At 40.8% G+C, this 26808-nt stretch overlaps 1 protein-coding gene across 2 annotated transcripts in view; it reads right to left on the reverse strand.

The window, feature by feature from the left end:
- Positions 1-26808, reverse strand: part of STYK1 (serine/threonine/tyrosine kinase 1) — a 56116-nt gene that overhangs the window by 11175 nt on the left and 18133 nt on the right. The window contains exons 1-4 of one of the 2 annotated variants that reach the window (XM_017892040.1): positions 11627-11650; positions 4899-5018; positions 4318-4452; positions 1429-1692 (exon numbers count right to left, since the gene is read on the reverse strand). In XM_017892040.1, coding sequence (XP_017747529.1) covers positions 1429-1692; positions 4318-4452; positions 4899-4950 — 451 coding nt within the window. In that variant the 5' untranslated portion in view covers positions 4951-5018; positions 11627-11650. Of the gene's footprint in view, positions 1-1428; positions 1693-4317; positions 4453-4898; positions 5019-11626; positions 11651-26808 lie in introns of those variants that run through there. The other variant, XM_017892039.1, reaches the window with a different exon arrangement.

A 26808-nucleotide genomic window follows, 5' to 3' on the forward strand; every position in this document is an offset into this window, starting at 1 on the left:
AAGAAGATGATGCTTAATATCACTGATCTTTTATCAAAGGTAACACAGAATCATAATTATTAGAACTGGATAGGCTTTCATCTGCCTAGAGAGATAGTCTGTTTGCATTAAAAAGTTATCACTGTCTAGTCCTTTGGATTAATACCCTTGCTTGTCTTATCTTTGTTCTATGTATCCACCATTACTGGCCCATATCATGAAGAAGAGAGAGAGAGAAAGAAATATAATATAAGCTGGGTTCAATGGCTCACGCCTGTAATCCCAGCACTTTGGGAGGCCGAGGCTGGTGGCTAAGGTCAGGAGTTCGAGACTGGCCTGGCCAATATGGTGAAACCCCATTTCTACTAATAATACAAAAATTAGCTGGCCATGGTAGCACATGCCTGTAAGCCCAGCTACTCGGGAGGCTGAGACAGGAGAATCACTTAAACCTGGGAGGCGGAGGTTGCAGTGAGCCCAGATGGCACCACTGCACTCCAGCCTGGGTGACAAGAGCAAAACTCCATCTCAAAAAAAAGAAACACAATATCAGGAAAGGGTATCAAAGAATAAAGTAAAATGAGGAAACAACCTCAGAATCCTAGTCCAAGTAACATCCATTGTGAAAAAAAATCAGTTTTAACAGCCTCCATAGCAAAGAAGAGCTAGGGAACCTAGGATGCAAGGATGTTTTAACGTATGCAAATCAATTCTGTGACATACCGCATTAACAGAATAAAGTATAAACATCATATGATCATTTCAATCAATGCAGAAAAGGCATTTGATAAAATGCAATATCCTTTCATGATAAAAACACTACACAAACTAAATACAGAAGGAATGTACCTCAACACAATAAAGACTGTGTAAAAACCCACAGCTAACATCTTACTCATCATAACATTGTACTTATTCGTGGTAGTCATTTTAGTTATTATTTGGAGATTGGGTGAGGATTCACAAATAAACAATTTGTGTAATTAAAAAAGGGCTGGGCGCGGTGGCTGAAGCCTGTAATCCCAGCACTTTGCGAGGCCGAGGCGGGCGGATCATGAGGTCAGGAGATCAAGACGATCCTGGCTAACACGGTGAAACCCTGTCTCTACTAAAAGATACAAAAAACTAGCCGGGTGAGGTGGCGGCGCCTGTAGTCCCAGCTACTCGGGAGGCTGAGGCAGGAGAATGGCGTAAACCCGGGAGGCGGAGCTTGCAGTGAGCTGAGATCTGGACACTGCACTCCAGCTTGGGCGACAGAGCAAGACTCTGCCTCAATAAAACAAAAAAAAAAAGAGGACACCATGAAAAACATTTCTGTCTCAAGTTTCCACTCTATTTCCTTTTTCTGTACACAGTTGTGATCACAACGGTTAGTTAACATCTCAATGTTCACAAAGCCTGTTAATATTTACTGTTAGGGGAAGGGGAGTCAAACACTTCTTGTTTTACCTTTTAAAGCCTTGAGAATAACACTCTTGGACTTAGAAGCGTCCCCAGTGTTCATATTGGCTCTCAAGATAGGCCCATAGCTACCGTTGCAAATCTGCTCCACAACTTCAGAGAGTTGCTCCCGCGGCACCTGCAGCTTAGCCAGGGCAGGTGTAGCTCCCAGAAAGTTTTCCACTGATGTCTCCTTAAGTGGCAAAGCCACATTTCCTCCATGTCCAGCTGCTTCCCAGCTTAGGTCCCTAGACAGAGGGACAGGGGCAGTGTCTAGAACAGAGAGATGATGTCAACCAGTTTTTCCCTGCCCTGGGGATTCCAGAAAGCAGACACTGAAACAAACTGGCAAGCAAGTTCCTTCAGCAGTTTTCTCTCTGGCCAACGTGGAGTTGTCTTCTGATGCTTCTCTATAAACCAGCATCAATGCCAAGTTTGTAGAACCTTTACGATAATCCCCATTACTTCTTAAGACAACTCAAGAAGGACCGTAGGAAAGTGGTCATGACACTTCCTTTCTGCCTTCCTTCCTCTGGGTTACAATTGAGTACTCCCCATGAGTGTGGTATGGAGACAATTAGGGAAGTTCCTGAATGGGAATCCAAACCACAGAGGCCTAAAGGTGGAGGTAACTGCCAGTGAGAACTGTCATTTAAGTCAGACAAATGGCTTTCAAAGTTGGAGGAAAGGTATGGATAATTAATCAACTTTAAGCTATGGCTATTCTTCCTCCCTCAAGTTACCCCAAAAGTCAAGTTATTTCATATATCCTTGAGTCTCGGTTAAAAAAGTCTTTGGGTACTTTCTCCCTCCCTTGGCCAGCAAAAAAGAGAGGTTCATCCTTCCTATTAAATCTACATTTATTCATTTATTCAACAAATACCACTTATTACATGCCAGGTACTGTTCTAAGTGTTGGGAACAGGCAAAGTCCAGATTCACCTGAAGATTACTTTCTAGTGAGAGGGGAGAGGAAGCAGGTAATAATATATCAAGCAATTAATGTTGTGGAGGAAAATAAAAGATGGAGAAAAAGCTGAGTGTGGTGCCATGAGCCTGTAATCCCAGCTACTGGGGAGGCCAAGGCAAGAGGATCTCCTGAGCCCAGGAATTAGCATTCAGCCTGAGCAACATAGCGAGACTCCATCTCTTAAAAAAAAAAAAAAAAAAAGGCAGTGGGGAGAAGCAACACCAGTGAATCAGTCACCTATGTTATAAATGAAGGTCAAGAAAGGCCTTTATGATGAGATAACATTTGAGAAAGGCCTGGAAGCAACTAGGGAGCAAACCATGCTGGTGTCAGGGAGAGTACTGTAGGCAAAGGGAGCAAAAATTGCAAAAAGCATTAAGCAGGGAGCATACCTAGAATAGCTGAGAAACAGCAAGGAAGCCACTGTAGCTGGAGCCAAGTGGGATCATTGGAGAGTAGTAGGAGATAAGGCCAGGGAGGCCCAGATCATGTAAGGCCATGGAAAGTATTTTGTCATTTTTAATTCTGAGCAAGATGGGAGGTTACTGCATGTGTGTGTGTGGCAGAGAGATTTCAATCTGACAACTAACAGGACTGACTATTAAAAGACTCATTCTGGCCTTTCTATAAAGGAGTAGGGGCAGAAGCAGGGAACGTTAAGAGTGTGTTGCAGTGATCTGTGAGATGTGAGAGTAACTTGGGGTTATTTTGAAAACAGGGTAACAGTGTTTGCTTGTGGATTAGATATGGACTATGAGAGAAAGAAGGGAGTTAAGGATATCGTCAAGGTTTGAGACTGAAAACACAGAAGACAGGACTTGCCCTTTACTAAGACAGGCAAGACTATTTGGGGAGGACATTTGTGAGAGAATTTCAGGACCTTTGTTTTGGTCATATTACATATGAGATGTGTATTCTATTGAAACTGTGCAGTAGGTGGGTTAATATGAGAATCGAGTTCAAGGGATTATCATTGGAATAGAAAACATATTTGAATACATAAGACTAAAAATTATAACATTTAGGAAGTGGCTTTAGTTTTTTTAAGTATTTCAAGAAAAAAAGTTCAAAACTGTTTCAAATGCTTTCGACAGATCAGGTAAGATGAAGACTAAGAATTGATCATTGGACTTGTCAACAGAGCTGTCACTGATGACCTTGGAAAGACTTGTTTTGGCAAAGTGGTAGAGACAAAAACCTTATTTTAGTGGGTTCAGAAGAGAATGTGATGAGTAGAAGTACTAGAAGTGAGTTTAGACAACTTGTTTGAGAAGTTTTCTATAAAAGTGAAGTATAAGAGAAGTGGGATAAAATTTAAAGAAAACTAAGGATTAGCCACTATAGAGTTTCATATTATTATGAGAGTTTTCTTTTTCCTTCTTTTTACCCTGAGTTTCATGTATGAGCTGATTCCCTTTTATTATATGCTCAGTGGAACTCTGGAACAGATTGTTATCATCTACTTAGCACTTCAAAGACTATTAAAATATGAAGGCCCCTCCTTTCCATCATATATCCTGGAGGCAAAGATTAGGAATGGAATGTATCATAGGGTGATATGTCATCCTCCTAGGATGTTAATAAAGCCCTGGACTTTACCCGCTTAGGTCTTTCTCCTAGGTCCTTAGGCACTCATATAGTCCAACAGGAATAGAAACAGTTTTGATAGTCCAATAGGAATAGAAACAGGTTATATGAGGTTTTTTCTTGCACACTCTTTTTTCAGTCAGTAAGCACATGTTGAATTCCAACTCAGGACTTCCTAGAAAAGAGATCACCCCCCTCTCAACTCCATGGGAGGGAACCCATGCCTCTCTCATTGCAGGTACCTAGACTTCTAGACATGGGCTCATTGAAACTTAGACCATACTTTTTCCTAATCTCCATCTTCTTTAAGCCCCTGCCCAGCCCCAAAGTTTGAGCTTTACCTCGAGGTCCAGGACGGTGCTGTTGAGTTCTTTGTTCTCTGATAAAAAGCCACAGGATGACCCCAAGAAGGATGAGGAAGATAGTAACCAAGAAAGTTGGGATGATAATCACTTCATACTGCTTCTCCTGGATGACTGGGTAGGCAATCACATAGGAAGAGAAGAGAGTGAAGAAGAAGCCTAACCTGGCGTTCATGCAATTTCCCCTATGCACCAGCAATCAGCTCATCATACATGAAAAGGTCATCTCTTCTACCTTCCCCTCTACTTCCATTCAACAGAAACACTGCTGGGAGTAACTCTCTAATCCGAAACCCCAGTGGCCCTGTTTCTTAGCCCATCAAATGTATATGACGTTGCTTCTGGCAGTTTTCTTACCAAGATTGAAGATGCAGCATCTGGATCGCTGATTAGCACTTACCCTCTCCCCAAAAAGACAATGGCTTCTAGTCCCCATCCTTTTATCACCACTGTCTTCATTTCTACTGGAAATCAAATCATCCTCCTTCTAGAATCTATCCAGACCTTAGCCTTCATAATTCTACAATCAGAGGATAGACATCTGTGGAATCTGTACTTACCACACAATTTGTCACTGAGACTGCATTCCAGGAGCATCCGTGTCATGCCCATTGCCACAGGGCTGTCCTCTTCCCTGCTAGGCCCACAGAGAATGTACAGAGCACAGCTGTGAGTAATTCCTAAGGATTGAGTGGTTTTTGAAAAAAAAAAATAAAATGAATGAAAAAAAATACATGAAACACAGACAGAATTTTAAACTGCCTCTACAGATTGCTAGTTAGGTAATTGGCTACCTCTCTGAGTCGTCTGTTTATCTCTATCTACCTAGCTGACATTCAGGTTGGAAGAACCCTCCCAACCTTCTCCTTTCAACATTTCTCTTTTCTCTATTATACAGCAAAGACAGCTCTGATCTGCTCTTCTCCTTTCATTCAATTGTTACTGAAATTATTTTAAAGTCTCCCCTCCCACCTGAGACTTCTGCTCCCATGATCAAGTACAGATTTGCAACATGCATCTGAACTGTGATCCATGGGTTATATAGGCATGATCTACCTCCCCTACAGTATTAAGCATGTCTAATATATTTTTTTAGCTGTGCATCACATTTTTTAAGCAAAATATTTTTTTGAAGTTGGGATCTTGCTCTGTAGTCCAGGCTTGAGTGCAGTGGTGTGATCACGGCTCACTGAATTCTCAAATTCTTGGGTTCACGTAATCCTTCTGCCTCAGCCCCCCGAGTCTCTGGAATTACAGGCACGAGCTACCATGTCTAGCTCTAAAGAAAACATTTAATTTCATTTTTACACACAGTTAATTCAGATAATGAATAAAAAATTGACAGATGTCAAAGGATATGAATTACACATTTGCTTTATTTCTCTGAAATATCCGCACCCTCACAAGCAATGAACAGACAGCATTTATCAATGAAAACTATTTAATTCCTCATCCCTCAGAGCTTCAAGGTGCTTCCTCTGCTCATATCAGATATAGACATGGACACTGATTGCTACCAGGATATAAAGGAAGTATCAGTACCAAGCCACCTTCTCTTTCTCTCTTAAATAAAAAGAAAATACATTCATATGATTCAAAAAATAAAACGTAAAATAGGATAGCATAAAACCTTTTCCCACCCCATTCTTTTCCATTTATCCAGTTCTTAACTCTCCTCCAAGTAGACTCTAGTTATTAGTTTCTTGTTTGTCTGGCAATGGATTCTTTATGTGTATCACTGTTAAGTCTATATAATATAATCAGTACATATTTCAAATAACACCCCCAAAAACCTGGTTCTTTCTTTCAGAAGAGAACTCATGTTTACCACTCTCCCATCCCTCTCCTAAATTTATATTTTGCCTTTGCTTGACAAGACACGCCCATGGTTCTATAGTCAGCAAAGCCTACTTCTTTAATTCTGATTAACTTGAAAGAAAATACAGTGATTTTTCTCCTAAATAAGTCTAAATATGCCATCCAGTTTTGGAGTGACTTGATAAAAACATAAAACAAAATCAGAAGCATAGCTTATATAATATGCCACTATATTGTACAGGTGTTACATTGGCCATATTGTGCTGTCCTCTACTATTACATTACGCATTGTTTTTATTATTGATACTAACAACCACAGTGTTATTTACTGAGGTAGAATCTCTCAGTGCCTGAAAGACCTATGTAAAGAAGCCTCCCAGATTCTGCCTTACCTGTTTTCGACTCTTCCTGGAGCACCATGAACTTGTATGTGTGTTCAATAGTTAAGCAATTCCCTTATAACTCAAGAGAGACAAAACTGTGTAGTTGGTTGACAAAAGCCCAGGTAGACAGCAAAGTAGCCAGCGGGTGGAAAATTTGCACAGAAGAGGGAAATTCTTATCCTTATCCTTATTCTTAGAACGGGATCTAAGAAGTCGATGAATAGTTAGATAGCAAAGTCCACCGTATCTAGTGTGTAAACCAAAAAGGCAAGGAGAAATGTGGCTGAGAAGGTTTTCACAATTCACGAGGCCACATGGAAGGACTGGCACTCATGATGAAACTTTCAAGAAACAGACTCTTAAGAGAGTGGCACAAAGGAGAAGGTCTGAAAAATAAAACACTGGATCAGTAGGGTGAATTCAGGAAGGCTATTAGAAAATTCATCACTGCTGTTTTCATTCTTATTTTCCTTTCCTTTGCTTCCTTTTTAGTGGATTATCAGAAGTAATTATTTTCATTCACGGAGCAGCCAGTTTAACCAGTTTGGCTTTCTGAGGAGGAGGTTCTCAGCATACTCCCTCTTACCACAGCACAAGTGGAAAAAAAGGGTCAGTCAGCAGCTAGCTCAGACTCGTGAGCTCTGCCCAGAAAACAAACTACACACCCACTGATACATACTGAAGGGAGTTGTTTAAAGCCATGTGTGTACATGTACCCCGACATGGGTACAGTGAACTGCTCATGGAAGGTATCCATACTCAACCATATGCACCTGGCCAAACACACCTATCCCTGATAACTCAAACTCATGCTTACACCCTTACACTGACTATCACACCTATCACAGAGCAGTCACCTTTGGAGGCACTATGGCCTGCTACTGCATTTCCTGAACCAGGTTCTCACCATCACATTTACTTGTACATAAGTCGTTTAAAGAGGCAAGGCTTATGGATATCTCGCAGCCCAGTGAAATTGGATGCTAGCGCAAGCAGATCAATGTAGAGAATGATGAGGCCCACTCAATGAAATTGCTTTCCATATGTGTATACAGTAAGCCCTTTCTGATGGTTACAGTTTAGGTAGAGGCATATGCAGTGTACCAGATGAGTCTAGGATTTTTAGGGCACACACACCGGGCACACCCACATATCCATGAACGCTAATGTGGGAAACCTCACCACAAAGGGGCCACCAAAGCTCATACATCAGAGAATGCTTGTATTTACTTGTAACAGCAATATTCCTCTCTACATCACTTTTTTCCTTGAAATTCACACACAGAAACCACATGGCTTTGCCTGCCCACTCTGACAAGCTGAGAAAAGGCATGCCTTGATGCCAAAACCCTCGAGGATGACTTTTCCCATGGGTTCAATTCTGGCCCACCTGACCACTAGAAGGATACTTCTGACCAAGGTTCCTGTTCAGTCTGACCGATACTCCACTCTCTTTCATTGTATCTAAATACTTTTCCCAATATGTCAGAGAAAATATGTAGGCTACTGCTTCTTCTCTTAGCTGAACTGTAAAGTTCTTAACACTATAAAGCATTATCCACAGTTCTCTATTGAATGTTATGAATAATGAAATCCATGGCTTTGGAACCAAGGGTCTAGTGGAATTGTAATATATTTTATTCTGACAACTATGTTTGATAGTTGTAAAATATGTTTGTACATACTTTGCCTCTAGTTTACATAATCCTATATTTACAGAGCCAAACCTCTTCAGGCAGGGTTCGAATTAGAACAATAATATTATCTCACTGCTAGTTATCATTCCTAAATTTTCTCTCATCAGTTGCTTCAGACTTTCTCTTAGCATGTTAAAGTTTTAACTCCCCTCTTTAATTGGGAATCCTGAGGAGAAACAGTGCAATGAAGGAGATACAAAGGGGAGGAGAATGAAAGTAAAATGAGGAGTAAAGTCCACGCTAAATCTTTACAGGACTATAGTCTGAAGACCATAAAAGCTCATGAATATAACTATAACGAAATTGAACTAAATAGTAATATTAATTCTCTAAACTTTTACACATACAATACAAGCATAATGTCACACTGCATTTAAGCATCTATTTTAATTCACACTATAATCTATTTGCAACCATAACACAACTCTTATTAAGTGGCATTTCTTTTCGGTTAGCACAATACAGTCTCCCAGACACAATCTGCAATTTACTCATGACTTTCCAGAGTAAACTCTTTTTACCAAAATATACCTAGGCATAAGACTTCTAAAATCAGATTTGCTGTACTCTGCCTGCTTATGTGTGGTGAAAAATTCCATGATTGAACTCACTAGAACATCTGGCTCTGTTCCAGTAGGGTACAATTAAATCCGTTGTGCCAGCCTCACCTTCAAGCTTACTGCTTGCTTATCAACACATGCGGATCTTCTAGCCATGTTCTTTTTAGATAGACAAGTGATCCACCCTCCCAAGTGGATGCCATATGGGTCAAGGAAGTTATTAACGGCTTTGGGCTATGCGGCAGATGACTCAGACTAAAAGTGAGGAGGGTAAAATATATGGAGGTAGCAGCCCCTAGCCTGAAACAGTCTGCCTTCCTGTACAGTCAGTCTTTCATCCTTACCCTTGAGCTATCTGGAAAGAAAAACAAAACAAAAACAAAAAACCAAACCAAACCAAAACCAAAACAAACAAACAAAAAACATGTTTAATGGGCTGAACATATTAATTTGGAAGTGAGACAGAGAACAATGCTCAGATCTAAAGGATTTGAGAATTACTTGTTACCAGCATCCTATAAAACAAGTTTCCTGTTTGCAGATCTAATAAACCTGTGTTTAGTGACTACGGTGTGCCAGGTATTGTGCTAGGCACTTTCATACAAAGAAGGCAAGGCAGAAACTGAAGGGTTAAGTTATGAATTAGTGATTAAGTTACAAATTGGCCACTTTTTTTTTTTTTTTTTTTTGAGGTGGAGTCTCGCTGTTGTCGGCCCATGCTGGAGTGCAATGGCATGATCTCAGCTCACTGCAACCTCTGCCTCCCAGGTTCCAGCAATGCTCGTGCCTCAGCCTCCCAAATAGCTGGGATTACACATGCGTGCCACCATACCCAGCTAATTTTTGTCTTTTAAGTAGAGACGGGTTTTCACCATGTTGGCCAGGCTGTTCTCGAACTCCTGACCTCAGGTTATCCGTCCGTCATGGCCTCCCCAAGTGCTGGGATTATAAGCATGAACCACCGTACCCCGCCAAATTAGCCACTTTTTAAAAAAAATGGCAGAGCAAGGTTGCACACCCAGGTCTTTTACTTACAAACCCAATGTTCTTTATACCATTTCCTTATACATATATACTTGTCTTCCAAATGAGCAAGACCAACAAGGTCAAGAAGGAATTACAGGCCGGGCGCGGTGGCTCAAGCCTGTAATCCCAGCACTTTGGGAGGCCGAGACGGGCGGATCACAAGGTCAGGAGATCGAGACCATCCTGGCTAACACGGTGAAACCCCGTCTCTACTAAAAAATACAAAAAACTAGCCGGGCGAGGTGGCGGGCGCCTGTAGTCCCAGCTACTCGGGAGGCTGAGGCAGGAGAATGGCGTGAACCCGGGAGGCGGAGCTTGCAGTGAGCTGAGATCTGGCCACTTCACTCCAGCTTGGGTGACAGAGCGAGACTCCGTCTCAAAAAAAAAAAAAAAAAAAAAAGAAGGAATTACATTAGAATCCAAAGAATCATGGAAACCACAAGGCTGAAACCAAATTTTACTAACAAATGCACTCCAATTTGGAAAGAATGGATGAATTGAATCTGCCTGTAAGGGTGTCCTATAGGAACCTCATAGGGACATAGATGACATCTGCATGTCTGTCTTTAAAGTATATTCTGAAAACAGAGGTAGAATCAGAATTTTTTTCCCAGTATTCACCAGATTATGCCATCTTGCGTTGTTTCCTTTGTTCATTTTCCTGGGTCTGATCCCCAATCCTATTTCTATCTTCTGCTTTTTGAGTAAAACAGTCCGGTTCTTAGGACTAGCCATCTTTCACTGAGAGCATGAGGGTCAGAAAGAGGCCAGAAATTGCAGGGCACAGGGCACTGGCCTAGGAATTAGGGTCTTCATGCGGCTCTCTCAGTGCCCCAGGCTCGATCTTTCTAGGGAAACAAACCAGTGAGAGGACACAGAGTGCATGGAAGGGCACACTGGAGATGTGATTCTTTTTAAATCCAGAGAAGCATATTGGTATAGATAACTTGCCTTACGCCCTGTGATATCGCCTAGTGTGGGTGAGGCAGGGAGGAGGTTACCTAAGAGAGGTTATCTTGTCCTCTCACTCTTCTCAGATATTGAGAAATTGTGCTTATTCTGATCTTTGCCCTCCCTCATCTTCCTAGAGACCCAGGGATCAAAACGAACTTTGAAACTCTAGGGAAAGTGTTTCAAAGGGGTTCTCATAGGGAAACCCCTTTCCACCATGGTGCCTAGGAGTCCCTGAGCCTGTTTCAACAGATCTTTTGACTCACTGGTGCTCACCAGATTATGACATCTGAGGGCTATCAGCTTTTCTTGCTTCCTATTTTTACCTATCTCCAGAGATTCCTGAAACATACGATATATAGTTGAGATGAGGAAGTTTAATCTGTATCCTGGTACCTCACAAAAGTTTACTTTGTAAAGGAGCAAAGTGATTGGAAGCCAGGCCCCATAACATCTAGGTAAGAAACGCAGTGCTCACAGACACAAACAGCATCAGATTTTAAATATGGTTTCACAGATAAACACATTTTATTTCCTTTGAGGTATTATACAAATTCAAAACAGCTTATTTTTATCATAATTATCTTGCTATTTTTTATGTGCCCAATTCCATAATCCTTCATCTACCAGTTTCAAACAAAAGCCCAGAAATAGCATATCTTAAACTAAATATTCTCCTGCTGATTACTTTCTCTTCCTGAGATTCCTAATGAATAACAATTTCCCCAGCTCCTCAGTTTCCGCAGCTCAGAATAAGGGCTATCATCAGCAAGAGGGAAACGCCTAGAACACACAACGCCACTCCCACTCAGTACAGGATTATCTCTGATCCATCCGCGTCTCCTTTTCCTACCTGATTAATGCACCAGAAGACGGCTTGGGGCTGCTTTCAAATACCTTGTTCCTACTGTTGTCAGTGACCTTGCATTTCCAAGGATCGGTCCTCTTCTTTGGTATTCAGTCTGCTGGGTTTTTCCTTCTAAGGAAGATTTTGGGTTCTCTAAAAGTCTCTTGGAAGTCTCCCCCCATAAGTGAGGAGATCGGTTTTGTTTTCTGGCCACTTTTCCAGGCTATCTAACACACTGCCCCCTGGCAGAGAGGCGGGCCCAAGCTGAGGAGGACTGAAGGAGGACAGGCTACACAGGCTGTAGGGGCACATATACACATACAGGCACTTTCTCATTCTCTGATAAATGAGACTCGGGCCCAGGCAGACAGAGAGATGTGGCCATGAGGTCTCACCATCAGAAAGCTAACTCAGCTGCTGCTCACCTCAGTGCTGTGCCGGACAGGGTGTGTCACTATAAAAGTTCTATATGTAGAATGTAATTCCAGGTAAACAATAACAAACTCCTGGTAAGCGGAAAAAGACACCCCTGGGAACACATAACCTCCTGCCTCATTCTGTACAGCCAGTATCCAAGGGCAGGTTCCCCTCCCTAGGGTGTGGGTCAGCGTGGTTCAGAGCTGAGCAGTCCAGGAATTAAGGGAAGTGGAGTCAGCCCTGACTTAGTGCCGTAATAACAGAGTGAGAGGTTTGAAGTTCTAGTTCTGGTTGGGTGGGTGATTCATTCGGCATCCGGAAGCATGTCACCTGACCTTGCCATTCCTTGCCTTCCTAGTTTAGGAAGCAGGAAACGTGCATGTCTCCTAAGGGTTGTGTGTCTCTCTCCTGCTGCAGAGAGCAGCAGGAAGTTTATCAACTGGAAAACGGGCATGCCAATCAATAAGTACCCTCAGCCAGTTATGCTACCTCTGCTTGTCCCTGCAAGAGCTCCCAAATTTTGGAGGCTTCCTTTCATCCACATCTTCCCACCCATATCATGGCAGCCCTGGAATCTGATAGGTATCTATTCCTACCCTTACCCTGCATACAATTTCCTATGCTATAATGGTAAGAAAAGGGGCTTTGGAGTTTGGCTTCTGTTTGAATCTCATTTCTGTCATTCATTATGACTTCATATAGGTATTTTAACTTTGTGAACCCCTGTTTTCCCATATGTGAAGTGCTGCTGATGATATCTACCTACCAGGGTTGTTGAGAGCTGTATAGCATAATTTCTGTAAAATACCTAGAACATTACCAGAGCCATGGCGGATCATCAATATGTGTTGCTGTCCCTCTTCCTCCCTTACTTCTTCACTTGCCTTTCCAGCTGGGAAATAGTCATACAGCTGTATCAATCAGGTAAACATGTATAACCAAAAATAACAAAATGAAACAAAAAACCTGTCATCTGAATATTTATAATATTTGTGGATGTAAATATACTCATCTCCATGTACAGAGAGGGAGTTAAAGTAATCAAAAAGTTAATGCAGGATTTAAAACTTCTTATACTTCAATTAGGTGTCATTTGACAGCAAAAATAGTACAGCTGCCAGTAGGTATCTGAATTTAACAATCACGCTGAGGAAGAGAGATTTAAACCAGATAAATCAAATAGCATAATGCTGTAAACTAAGGTATAGAAATGGAAAGAATGCTAGATAGTGGTATGGTATTTATCAGGGAAAATGTATCAGCACCTGCCTGATTTCTTCTGCCTCTAAATTTTTCAGCTCCTCGTACTGATTCCACTGATAACACTTATATTCTGGCTAATTTCCACCCAGTTCCTGAACCAATTCTGATGAGGGCATTATGGCAATCAGCAGTCTCAGTCCTCTTCATCCTATTTATCTTACATACTTCCCAATTTGGGGAAGATGTAGTCTTTATCCGCTTCCCAAAATCTGCCCAATTACTCATGCTTGTTAACAGAACTCTCTCAAATCTGGACCCCTCACCTGAATGCCACACAAGTCGATGAGGCCTTGTTGTCCTCCCTTTGCCTAAATCAATCCTAAGTAAGATTGAAATGTTGCTTTATACTCTGATTACCGTGCTCTTGCTACTAATGTAAAAGCCTCCCAGATAAATGCAACCACAATGGTCAAATGCCTCTTTACTGACCATCATCCTGCTCCACTCTACTTCATTCCTACCTCATTCACACCCCTGAACCCCATTGCCTTTTTTTCGGCCGACCACACTGAAAACCTGAGTTGCTAAATCTTGCCTGAATTTTACTCTAAAACTGGACCATCCATTTGAGACAGTTCTACTTCTTCCACTTCTACAATCTAGTGAGTTTATCTCACATCATTCCTTGGGGGGCCAGCCTTATTCCAAGTCATTCACTCAGATGTTAAATAACTAACCATAAAAGTTATTAAATATGTTTCGCTATGAAGGAGAAGTTTAAGGTGCTATAAAAAAAGGTGCAATAGAAAGGAAGTCAAAAAAAGTTTCTCTAAGTAAACAATATTTAAACAAATGATGAGTAGGAGCTGACTAGATAAAGGTGGACACAGGCACAAGGCAAGAGAGGAGGAGTATCCAGGCCTTGGATGAGAACAGAGCTTGATACATTCTCAGAACTGGAAGGTCAGTGCGCCTGGACAGTAACAAGAGAGGAGAAAACACGAAGAGATGGCACTGTGCAGGTAGTCCAGAGACAGATCATAATGAGCCTTTAGGCCATGTTAAACATTGCTTGTTTTATTCTAAGTATCATCGAAGTGTTTAAGTAGAGTGACATAATCCATTTTGTATTTTTTAAAAAAAACATTATTTGGAATACTACTCAGCAATAAGAAGGAACAAATTATTGCTACATGCAACACTTGGATGGAACTTAAGGACTTCATGTTGAGTGGAAAAAGCCTGTCTCAAAAGGTTACATGCTGTATGGTTCCATCTGTATAATATTTCCAAAATGGCAAAATTAGAGAGACAGAAAATAAATCAGTGTTTACCAGTAGGAACAGGGAGAAGGTGTGACTTTGAAGGGGTAGCATGAGGGAGTTCCTTTATGGTGACAGACAATACTGTATCTTGACTGTGGTGATAATTACATGAATATATGTGATAAAATATCAAAGAAATATGCACAGAGAGGAACAAGATGACGTGTGAATGCAAAAACTGAAATCCCAGGAAGCTCTATAGTCTAGTTAATTATACTATGCCATTGTCAGTTTCATAATTTGGATTATTTGCTACAGTAATTTAGATGTTCCCATTGGGAAAATGGGTAATTGTTACATTGGATTCTATACTATTTTTGCAACTACTTGTGAACTTCTAATCATTTCAAATTGAAAAGTAAAAGTAGTATTATTTTTGCAGCCATTGAATAACAAATTGCAGGTGATAATAAATACATACGAGAATATCAATTGTGAAACTAATAATTTCATAATCATTTTTGGGTTACAGTAGTGACAGTAAAAAATGAAAAAGAATGGATTGGAAACCTTGAGGAGATTGAGCCAACAGGACACAGTGGTTGTAGAAGGTAAGAAGAAGAAGGAGAAATCAAATAAGAGGAGAAGGTGATGAGTCGTTCTGGACATTTTGATTTGAGATGCCAGTGTGACTTTTAAGTAGAATATTAGAAATAAGCATTTGGCTGTACAGTTCTTAGGATTTATAAGGGAAGCCTGGACCAGAGATAAATATATGGGAGTCATTAGATAATACTGAAAGCTTGAAAGTGAATAAGAGAGAAAGAGGAAAAAATAAACAAAAAGGAAAGAGAAGAGAGAAAAAGAGGCCCTAGGAAAGAATGCATGGAGTTCCAATGGATAATGCTACATGAAGGAAGAGGAGTTGGGGTCCAGGAAGAAACTCAAAAAGGGCCTAAGAGGGAAAAACTAGAGAAGTAAAGGGGAACCAAGAATTTGTGCTGTTGTAGAAGCAAAGGAGAGGAGAATGGACAACAGCTGGACTAAAATCTGATGAGAGGTCAGGAAAACAATAAGTAGTGGATACAGGCAACATGGAGGTGACTCGTCATAGAAAGAATAGCTATAGTGTAGTGGCCAGAGAGCAGGGTGGTTCTGGGAATAAATAGGTGGTGAGGATGTGGAGAAAATGTGTTTAGGGGGCTCTTCTGTGATCTTTGACACCTGTATGAATGAGAGGACTGAAAAGAGGAGTTCAGAGAGAGATTTTATAGTTGATTTCTTTGAAAACTTAGGGCTCCAGCAAGATGAGAAAGGGAACTGGTAATACCCCAACATGCAGTAATCTCTCATTCTAAAAAAAACAAAGCAAAGTTTGGTATGGAGAGGCCTGTATCAGGCATAAATGTTTTACAAAGCCTAAACACACACACACACACACACACACACACACACACACACACAGATACTGAAAAACATTAAGATGGATTACTAGAATACATAAATAACCCAGAAAAAAAGACACATATTTAGGACTTTAAAATAAAGAAGTCAGCATGAATCAAAATGAGCAGATCAGTGGTTCTCAAACCAGAGAGCACATTAGAATCTCCTAGGAGGCGTTTTTTTAAAATATCAGTCCTGATATTCATTTCCCACTTGATATGGTTTGGCTGTGTCCCCACCCAAATCTCATCTTGAATTCCTATGTGTTGTGAGAGGGACCCAGTGGGAGGTAATTGAATCAAGGGCCAGGTCTTTCCCATGCTGTTCTCATGATAATGAATAAGTCTCATGGGATCTGATGGCTTTATAAGGGGGAGTTTCCCCGAACAACTTCTCTCTCTTTGCCTGTCACCACCCATGTAAGATGTGACTTGTTCCTCCTTGCCTTCCACCATGATTGGGAGGCCTCCCCAGTCACTGGGAACTGTAAGTCCATTAAACCTCTTTCTTTTGTAAATTGCCCAGTTTCATGTATGTCTTTATCAGCAGCATGAAAATGGATTAATACAGTCAACTGGTACCAGGAGTGGGGAGCTACTGAAAAGATACCCAAAACTGTGGAAGTGATTTTGAAACTGGGTAATAGGCAGAAGTTGGAACAGTTTGGAGGGCTCAGAAGAAGACAGGAAACTGTGGGAAAGTTTGAAACTCCCTAGAGACTTGTTGAATGACTTTGACCAAAAAGCCAGGCTGGGAGCAGCGGTTCATGCCTGTAATCCCAGCACTTTGGGAGGCCGAGGTGGGCGGATCATGAGGTTGGATCACGAGGTCAGGAGATCGAGACCATCTGGCAACATGGTGAAACCCAGTCTCTACTAAAAATACAAAAAATTAGCCAGGTGCAGTGGCAGGCGCCTATAGTCCCAGCTACTCGGGAAGCTGAGGCAGGAGACTTGCTTGAACCAGGAGGTGAAGGTTGCAGTGAGCCAAGATCATGCCACTGCACTCCAGCCTGGGCGACGGTGAGACTCCTGTCTCAAAAAAAAAAAAAAAAAAAAAAAAATATAAGATAAATTAAAGAAGAAAAAAAAATTTTTTGGGGATCTGGAGCAAAGGTGACTCTTGTTATGTTTTAGCAAAGAGACTGGTGGCATTTGCCCCTGCCCTAGATATCTGTGGAACTTTTAACTTGAAGGAGATGATTTAAGGTATCTGGCAAAGAAAGTTCTAAGTAATGAAGCATTCAAGAGGTGACTTGGGTGCTGTTAAAGGCATTCAGTTTTAAAAGGGAAACAGAGCATACAAGTTTGGAAAATTTGCAGCCTGACAATGTGATAGAATAGAAAATCCCATTTTCTGAGGAGAAATTCAAGCCAGCTGCAGAAATTTGCATAAGTAACAAGCAGCCGAATGTTAATCACTAAGACAAGGAGGAAAATGTCTCCAGGGCATGTCAGAGATCTTTGAGGCAGCCCCTTCCATCACAGACACAGAGGTTTAGGAGGAAAAAATGGTTTCATGGGTTGAGCCCAAGGTCCCTCTGCTATGTGCAATCTAGGGACTTGGTGCCCTGTGTCCCAGCTGCTCCAGCTGTGATTAAAGGGCCAAAGTAGAACTTGGGCTGCTGCTTCAGAGGGTGAAAGTCCCAAGCCTTGGCAGCTTCCATGTGGTGTTGAGCCTGTGGGTACACAGAAGTCAAGAATTAAGGCTTGAGAACCTCTGCCTAGATTTCAGAGAATGTTTGCTGCAGGGGCGGGGCCCTCCTGGAGAATATCTGCTAGGGCAGTGCAGAAGGGAAATGTGGGGTTGGAGCCCCCACACAATGTCCCTACTGAGGCACCACCTAGTGGAGCTATGAGAAGAGGGCTACCATCCTCCAAAACCCCAGAATGTTAGATCCACCAACAGCTTGCACCATGTGCTTGGGCAAGCTGCATACACTCAACACCAGTCCATGAAAGCAGCCAGGAGTGGGGCTATACCCTGCCAAGCCACAGCAGCAGAGATGTCCAAAACCATGGGAATCCACCACTTGAATCACCATGACCCGGATGTGAGACATGGAGTCAAGGAAGATCATGTTGGAGCTTTAAGATTTGACTGCTCTGCTGGATTTTGGACTTGCATGGAGCCTGTAGCCCTTTGTTTTGGCCAATTTCTCCCTGTGAAACAGCTGTATTTACCCAATGTCTATATCCTCATTGTATCTAAGTAATAACTAACTTGCTTTTGATTTTACAGGCTTATAGGTGGAAGCGACTTGCTTTGTCTCAGATAAGGTGTCGAACTGTGGACTTCTGAGTTAATGCTGAAATGAGTTAAGATTTTGGGGAACTGTTGGGAAGGCAATATCGGTTTTGAAATGTGAAAACGTGAGATTTGGGAAGGGCCAGGTATAAAATGATGTGGTTTGGATGTGTCCCCACCCAAATCTTTTCTTGAATTCCCATATGCTATGGGAGGGACAAAGTGGGAGGTAATTGAAACATGGGGGTAGGTCTGTCCTGTGCTCGTGATAGTGAATAAGTCTCACAAGATCTGATGGTTTTATAAAGGGGAGTTTCCCTGCACAAAAGAGTTCTCTCTCTTTGCCTGCCATCATTCACACAAGATGTGACTTGCTCCTCCTTGTCTTCTGCCATGATTGTAAGGCCTCCCCAGCCACTCGGAACTGTAAGTACACTAAACCTCTTTCTTTTGTAAATTGCCCAGTCTCAGGTATGTCTTTATCTGCAGCATAAAAATGGACTAATACACTACTCCTCTTAGAGATTATGATGATTATAAACCCCATAGATTATGACTTCACATATCAGCTTCAATCAAGGAAATGCTTCCCAGGAGATACTAACGTACAGCTGGGGTTGAGAACTACTAAGATATATTCATCAAATGGAATTTAGGCAATAGAATACTTGTTGGATAACAAAAAGTATAGTTTTGATCCACCTGTACACAAAATTAATTTTGGGAAAAAAGCTAGATGCTTTGAGAGACATAAAAAATTAACATTATAAATTATATTGGGTTTGTGATAACTTCCTAAGCTTAAACAAAAAACTGTCTTCCAACAGGAAAAAAAAAAAAAAATCACAACGAAAACATCAACCAATAAACAAATAAAAACATAGTACTTTTATAGTAATAAGAAAACCACTAATCTGCCAATAAATAAATAGTCAAGGAACACGAAAAACAAAAGAAAACCAGTTCACCAAAACAAAATGTTTCACAAATGTGGAAGCATGGTGAACTAAGATGGAAATTTTTTTATCTTAACTAGTAATTTTAAAATACTTTCTGTTAAAACTAAGAACAAGATACATTTTTGCCAACCATTTAAGAGAACAAAAAGAGGTAGTTTATTCCTATTGTATTGTATTGTATTTATTATGTATTTATTTACTTTTTTAATTGTTTTGAGGCTGGGGCCGTGTGCTCTGTTGGCAGGCTAGAGTGGGAGAGGCGTAGGATCTTGGCTCATGCAGCCTTGATCTCCAGCACTCAAGTGAAGTCCTTCCACCTGAGCTTCTGAGTAGCGTGGGATCACAGCGCAGGTGGCCACACCACATGGCTATTTAAATTGCAATATTTTTTTTGAGAAGAGGGTGGAGCCTTGCCATGATTGCCCGAGGCTGATCTAAGAATTCTGGCTTTGAGTATCCTCCACCTCAGGCCTCCAAAGTGCTGAAGGTTATAGAAGTGTGAGCTACCACACCGCAGTCAGAAAACAAAATTGTGGAAAACTAGGGTATTATGCTCTAAAGAGTTTTATTAAAAAGGACCGGACTGGGTATAAGAGTTGACAAGGAATCTAAATGTCTACATTTTGAAAAAACAACTCTGGCACTATGGAAAACTGACGTCTGAATGCCTTAATGATTATTGACTCTGGTAAGTATCTCTCCCAAGTGGCAGTATGTATATGTTTTTTAGTAGAGAATGGGAAGATGTTTCTGAACAGCACAAGAAAAAATCTGTGACACTTATTTAGACTGTTGTTGAAAATACTAAATAGGGGGATTTGCTTCCAAAATAATCATGAAACTTGAAGGAGGAGAAACTAGGTGGAGATGGTAAATAGAAAAAAAAAATTAACCATGTGTTCAAAATTGGACTGAATTCAGGGATATAATGGGGAAGCCCGGAGTTCTGACTACATTTTTGGCGGGTGCTTTTGTAGATCATATTGAAAATTTCTGAAGATGAAAAATAGCAGAAGATAGAATGAAAGAAGCTAAAGTTTCATCTAAGAGGAGGGGAGTGTTTCAAAGTATTTTGATATAGTTGGACCATGAACATACACACACCATGTTATTAAATTCTAGTTGGTTCACGACAAAGTTTTAAAATGTTAGTGAGTTAAGTAAAAAGGCATGTTTTAATAATATATATACCACAAGAGTACAATGAAATTGAGTGAGAAAAACACCTGTGTAGGGGAATCCCAAAGAGAAGTATATTAGAATGTTATAGCAACAGTGATGATGGTTAGTATGAATAATTTTTTCCTCTATTTTCTATTTTCCAAATGGAATGGATTGAGCCTTAGTTATTTTATAATAAGAACATGCAAAAGAAGAAAGGTTACAAGGCAGAAAAGTTTGATAGCCAAAATACAAAAGAGAAAATTGGCTGAGGGTAATAAAAAAAAGTCAAAGAGGGAAAACAATCTTCCTAAAGAACTAGTGTTTAGAATTAAAGACAAAGTACAATCATTAAATCAAGATTAATGGCTTCAAAGAGGGCTCTCCTGGCCTACAGCCAAGGTAAAGATCTGGAGTTTAACAAGCTTCACTGTTGCTTGTTGAAGGCATTATCTTGCCTACCTGGGAGAAAGCCAAGTTGGAACTCCCAGGAACAAAGTTAATGTATCATCTCCATTCAACTGTAGTAAAGGAGAAAGAATAAAATAACCCGTGTCAGAGTTAGGGGTGGGTTTATCTTAATGTACTGAAGCCTTGGTTTACTAACCTATACAGCTGAGATAATTCTGCCTGCCTACATCAGAGGATTCTAGTGAGAATTAATAAGAATGTAAAATTGTTCTTCAGTGATAGTAGCTAAAAGTGCCTCTTCTAGCAAGAATGTATTTGTGTAACATAATTACTTTTCAGACAAAGGGTTCCAACTTTGTGCTCCTGATCAAGGTTCCCTTTTTGATGGCTTTCCTTCAATGCATTAGCATAAATGTAGCTAAAATTCCTTTCTTCTCAGCACAGGCACAATAAAATGAAAGTGCCCGAAGACTTGCTAAATGTTAAGTAAATTTAGGAAACCAATTCAGTGAACAAAACGTGAAGAAGCAGGTCCGGGTGCGGTGGCTCATGCCTGTTATCCCAGCACTTTGGGAAGCTGAGACAGGTGGATCACCTGAGGTCAGGAGTTCAAGACCAGCCTGGTCAACATAGAGAAGCCCCGTCTCTACCAAAAAAAACCCCACAAAAATTAGCCGGGTGTGGTGGCATGCACCTGTAGTCTCAGCTACTCGGGAGGCTGAGGCAGGAGAATTACTTGAACCTGGGAGGCGGAGGTTGCAGTGAGCCGAGACTGTGCCATTGCACTCCAGCCTGGGTGACAGAGCGAGACTCCATCTCAAAAAAAAAAAAGTGCAGGAGCAGTGTGTGTGCACGTGTGGTTGTGGGTGTGTGAGGTGTATATGCAGGAGTGTGTATTTTCCTAAGTTGAAGTTTGCAATTCTACTGCAGCTAGCTTGTTGTCTTAAGAGGGCCATGCTGGAGCCCAACAGCCTCCTGCCTTGAACTTGTATGTGTGAGGGAAATGCTGGGCTCACTCACTCCTTTCCTTTTCATCTTTTATATCTGCCATGATAAAGGCATATTTACTATTCAGACTCCTAGGTTTCAGCTCACTTTCCAGTTTTTTTTATTATAAGTCTCAGAAGCATAGCCCAGCCCATTTCTGAAATTCAGTATACCCATCTCTCCTACTATTATAATTAGCTTTGTACTCTTGAGTGAATTACTTAGTCTCTCCTAATCCTCAGTTTCTCATCTGCAAATTGGGTTTGCAATAGTATCTAACACAAAGAGCCATTGTAATAATTAACCAATTTTACATGATAATGCACCTAGAACAATACCTAGTACATAGTAAGCAGTAGCTGTTACTAATTATTCCTATGATAGCTATAAAAATAAGAATATTTCTATAATAATTACTATTATTATTCCTCAGATTATGACATTTTTGAATGACCTCTCCTTGTGGGTAAGACCTTCATTCTATGTAACATCAATATGATAACATAATACCACTCACATTTCTGTATATTCCACAGGAATAAGAATTATTTCCTGATGCCTGAGTTTACAGAAAATCTTACTTATGCTTCAGTACAATTTTCTTACCATCCTTCTGCAATGTATCTGCTTTTTTAAATCTTAAATTGTCAATTGTTCTATACTTTTTTTGTAAATTACTTCATAGTTTTCAAATTTAAAAGGTCATATGAGTATTAAAGTGGATGTAGCAGATTTTATACTATTCTTTTCCTAGGCTCTAACAACCAAAACGTAAGCCAGTGGTTCTACTTGAGGAGCTTTTTAAAAATCCCATTGCCCGGGATGCATCTCAAACCAATTAAATCAGAATCAGACTCTGGGAATAGGAACCAGGCATTGAGATTTATGTAAAGCTCCTAAGGTAATTCCAATATGCGACCAAGTTTGGGAATCCTGCCTTAAACCCTTGTTATCTCCTTTTCTTAATTCATCCAGAGAAAATTCACCAGACTCTAATTTATTAGATAAGATTCTACATTGACATCCACTATTCTAGTTCTCTCTCTCTCTTTCTCTCTCTCATTCTTTCTCTCCCCCTCCTCCCTTCATTCATCTCTCCCTCATTTGTATGTAATCTTCAGCAAGTGAGATCATTTCCCTGGGGTTTAATTCCTAATCTGTAAAATAATGGGTCATAGTCTTGCACAATGTAATCAGAGATGTTTTGACAGCACAAATGAGATAAAACATATGAAAGTACTTTAAAGTTTTAGAATACAAGTATTTCAGAAATCCAAGGTAGAATTATCATATTCCCCACATCCTTCCTTCTCCTCTCATGTAGACATGTGCAAGGCCATCTCTTTTGAAGTACCCTTGCTTCCTGAAGTAAAGCTTTTCTATGGTAAATAACTTGAGGATCTGTTAAACTCTTAAGGTTTTGGTATTTCTTTCACAGACTTTCAAGCCAACTTTACTCAAGGTTGTATCATTGGTTGACCACACTTTTATCTTGTCTTATGTCACTACTTACAGTTTTAGAGAGAAAAGGGTTAACGAGTCTACGGAGAAATAATATGAGGTGCACTCTGGAAAAAATCTAAGATAAATGAACTTTAAAATAATGCTATTTTTGCACACCAATATGGTCTCCAGTATGATGAGGTCCTGACAGTAATCTTCACTTTGGCTTCAACTTCCTTCTGCTCTGAAATTCATCTTGTTTTCCTCACCTAAATTTGTCTCAATAGAAAGTTCTAGGAGAAATGCTTGGTTGAAAGGAAGAAACTTCTCTTGAAACAGGGAAAGGAGTCAGGAGATCTCAGTTATAACACTGGGTCAATGACTTCCTGTGTGACCTTTGGCAAATCAATTAACATATCTTTTCTTTTTTTTTTTTTTTTTATCTTTGAGACAGAGTCTCGCTCTGTTGCCCAGGCTGGAGTGCAGTGGCGCGATCTTGGCTCACTGCAAGCTCCGCCTTCTGGGTTCACACTATTCTCCTGCCTCACCCTCCCGAGTAGCTGGGATTACAGGCGCCGACACTATGCCCGGCTAATTTTTTTTGTTTTGTTTTTTTTCAATAGAGATGGGGTTTCACAGTGTTAGCCAAGATGGTCTTAATCTCCTGACCTTGTGATCCGCCTGCCTCGGCCTCCCAAAGTGCTGGGATTACAGGCATGAGCCACCGTGCCTGGCCCAATTAACATATCTTTTCTAGAGAGTTGCATGTAAAGTATTTGAGATGTATAACAATCAGTACAAATATGAGGTATTATCATTATTTATTGATATCTCACGAGGAGTACTCAAGAAAGTAGAACTATAATGAAACTAAGATATATAAACTATATTTACATATGAGAATTCAGAAGTGTAAAACCTGAGAAAAAGTGGATAAGAGTTTTTCTCTATCATCTTAAGCAAGAAATTTAACACCTTATATCCTTTCCTCAAAATCCAGTCCTTGCAGTCCTTTTAGTAGAATCTGTACATCCTGTATGTTGACAGAAAGAGTCAGAGCTCCTGGAAAATCAAGAATGGTAGATGTGCCCCTACAATGATACAGAAAGCAGTTTAAAGCAAAGGTATATGAATGATGCTAGCAATACCTGCTACCCTCGTGGGTTCTTGACTTGTCGTGGGAACAAAAACGTGGCACTGCATTAATGTTTAAAGATTGGTCTTGTTGGAGGTATTTGAACCAGAGCAGCTCCATTTTGATTAGGGGCTGGGTAAAACAAGGCTGAGACCTACTGGGTTGCATTCCCAGGAGTTTAGGCATTCTTAGTTATAGGATGAAACAGGAGGTCAACAAGATGCAGGTCACAATGGCCTTGCTGATAAAACAGAATGCAGTAAAGAAGCCAGCCAAAACCCACCTCAACCGAGATGGCCACAAAAGTGACCGCTGGTCATCCTCACTGCTCATTATACGCTAATTATAAGGCATTAGCATGCTAAGAGACACGCCCATCAGTGTCGTGACAGTTTACAAATGCCACAGCAACATCTGCAAGTTACCCTACGTGGTCTAAAAAGGGGTGGAAATTTCACTTCCCAATCTTTTCCCAGAAAACTCATGAATAATCCACCCCTTGTTTAGCATATAATCAAGAAATAACTGTAAGTCTACTCAGTCTAGTAGCCCACACTGTTCCTCTGCCTATGGAGCAGCCATTCCTTTATTCCTTTACTTTCTTAGTAAACGTGCTTTCACTTTATGGACTCACTCTGAATTATTTCTTGAGCAATGTCCAAGAACCCTCTCTTGGGGTCTGGGTTGGGACCCCTTTCCAGTAACATCTTCCTGGAAACCATGAAGAGACTATACTGAGGAAAATTCTATGGACCCAAAGGAAATAGACTATAGCACTGCCAATTGGCCAACTTTAGGTAAGGGGCGGGATATGTTTTGCCCAGGCAAAGGATCAGATTGGGTTAGAGGTCGAACTTAGGAGACTATCTCCTAAGATAGAGAGGGTTAAGGTCCCTCCTAATAAAAGGCAAGGATGCTTAATGGAACGTGAGTTTGAGGCCCAATTTAGAAAGGTTAGAGTCCTTCCGAAGATTTAGGGGTTAGAGGCTCCTCTCAGTAAAGTCCTTCTTGGTTAAAAGTGGATTTAACACTATGGGATGTTAACTGCTATTCTCTTTGGATTAATCTGCCTTGCACTCTTTGCTGACAGCCATGGGTGACAGGATTAGGCATGTACAGGATCACCAGACATGGGGAGCTTTTTTCTCCCCAAAGGGGGAAACTTGAGAGCTGATGGGACTGCTAGAAAACATCCTTCACTACTGACAAGTGGCCACCTGGGTCTTTCTCTAGTCTCCCTGAGCTCCTTGGCTTCCCCACCCCACCGTAGGCAACACTTTTATCCCTTCCTGTTCCTCTTTCTGTACAAACCAGTTGCAGGAATGGTAGAAATCACCAGCTCTTGCAACATTTTGATTAATGAGTAAAAGGATTCACGATGCTTGTCTTAACGCTGTAGCGAATCTGGTGTATTTTGTGGTTGAATTTGTCTTTCTGTGTTATTCAGTCATAAAGGGGAGGTACCTTGGGATAGAACACAGGCTTAGGACTCCATAAGCTGGATAGGGTTTCTCTCTCATCTTGTTTTACATCCTTGGGAGCTTGACCTTGTAACCACGTGGCAGTACTTTCTCTTAGTCTCTGCCATCCAGAGGACAGCAATTTTGGAGTTTATGACATAGTTAGCTCTAAAAATTGTTTTGAGCGGTTAAAAGCCTTCATTGGCTCAAAACTGTCTGCTCTAGGCCCTTTCTGGGAAGGCAATGGAAACTTCCCAATGCTGTAGCTTAGTAGTTAAGGCTTTGTCTTTTCACAGTGGCATCCCTGGTTCAGGGTTTAATTTCTGGTTTAGGGAATTAGTACTTTCTGGTTGATATTTGTGTGATCTTTGCCATTTGTTGATTTTATTCCCCTCCATGAACAACTTCTATCTTCCCTTCTTGAATCTTCCTTTCTCCAAGCTACCTTGTAGACTCTAAATCTTGTAAAAACTGCTAACCATCTCTTTTAAAATACTGGTACACTTGTGATTAAGTCATAACCTTAGTGAAGGCTTACCGGTTTCATCTGGGAGGTTACTTTTGGTAGAGTTTAAAAGCCAGAAAAATGGATTGTTTGGCCTGGCTAAAGTCAGGTAATAAGAGATTTAAGAGGATTTTTAAAGTGCTGTGGTTAAAAGTCAGCTTTAATTAAAAGCAGATATATGAGCTATATGTATATTTAAAAGGTCTTTATAATTTTTCTCTTCTTGGATCTTATTTCTCTGAGGAAAAAAAAATTTTTTCTTCTCAGTTGACTGAATTGTTGATAGGGTTTGGCTATGTCCCCATCCAAATCTCCTCTTGTAGCTCCCATAATTCCCATGTGTTGTGGGAGGGACACAGTAGGAGATAACTGAATTATGGGGGTGGATCTTTGCCATGCTGTTCTTGTGATACTGAATAAGTCTCGTGAGACCTGAGAGTTTTAAAAGTAGGAGTTTGCCTGCACAGGTTCTCTCTCTGCCTGCCGCCTACGTGAGACATGGCTTGCTCCTCCTCCTTGCCTTCCACCATGATTGTGAGGCCTCCCCAG

The sequence above is a fragment of the Rhinopithecus bieti genome, unplaced genomic scaffold (genome assembly GCF_001698545.2).
Source record: "Rhinopithecus bieti isolate Rb0 unplaced genomic scaffold, ASM169854v2 scaffold_22452, whole genome shotgun sequence".
Taxonomy (NCBI): Eukaryota; Metazoa; Chordata; class Mammalia; order Primates; family Cercopithecidae; genus Rhinopithecus; species Rhinopithecus bieti.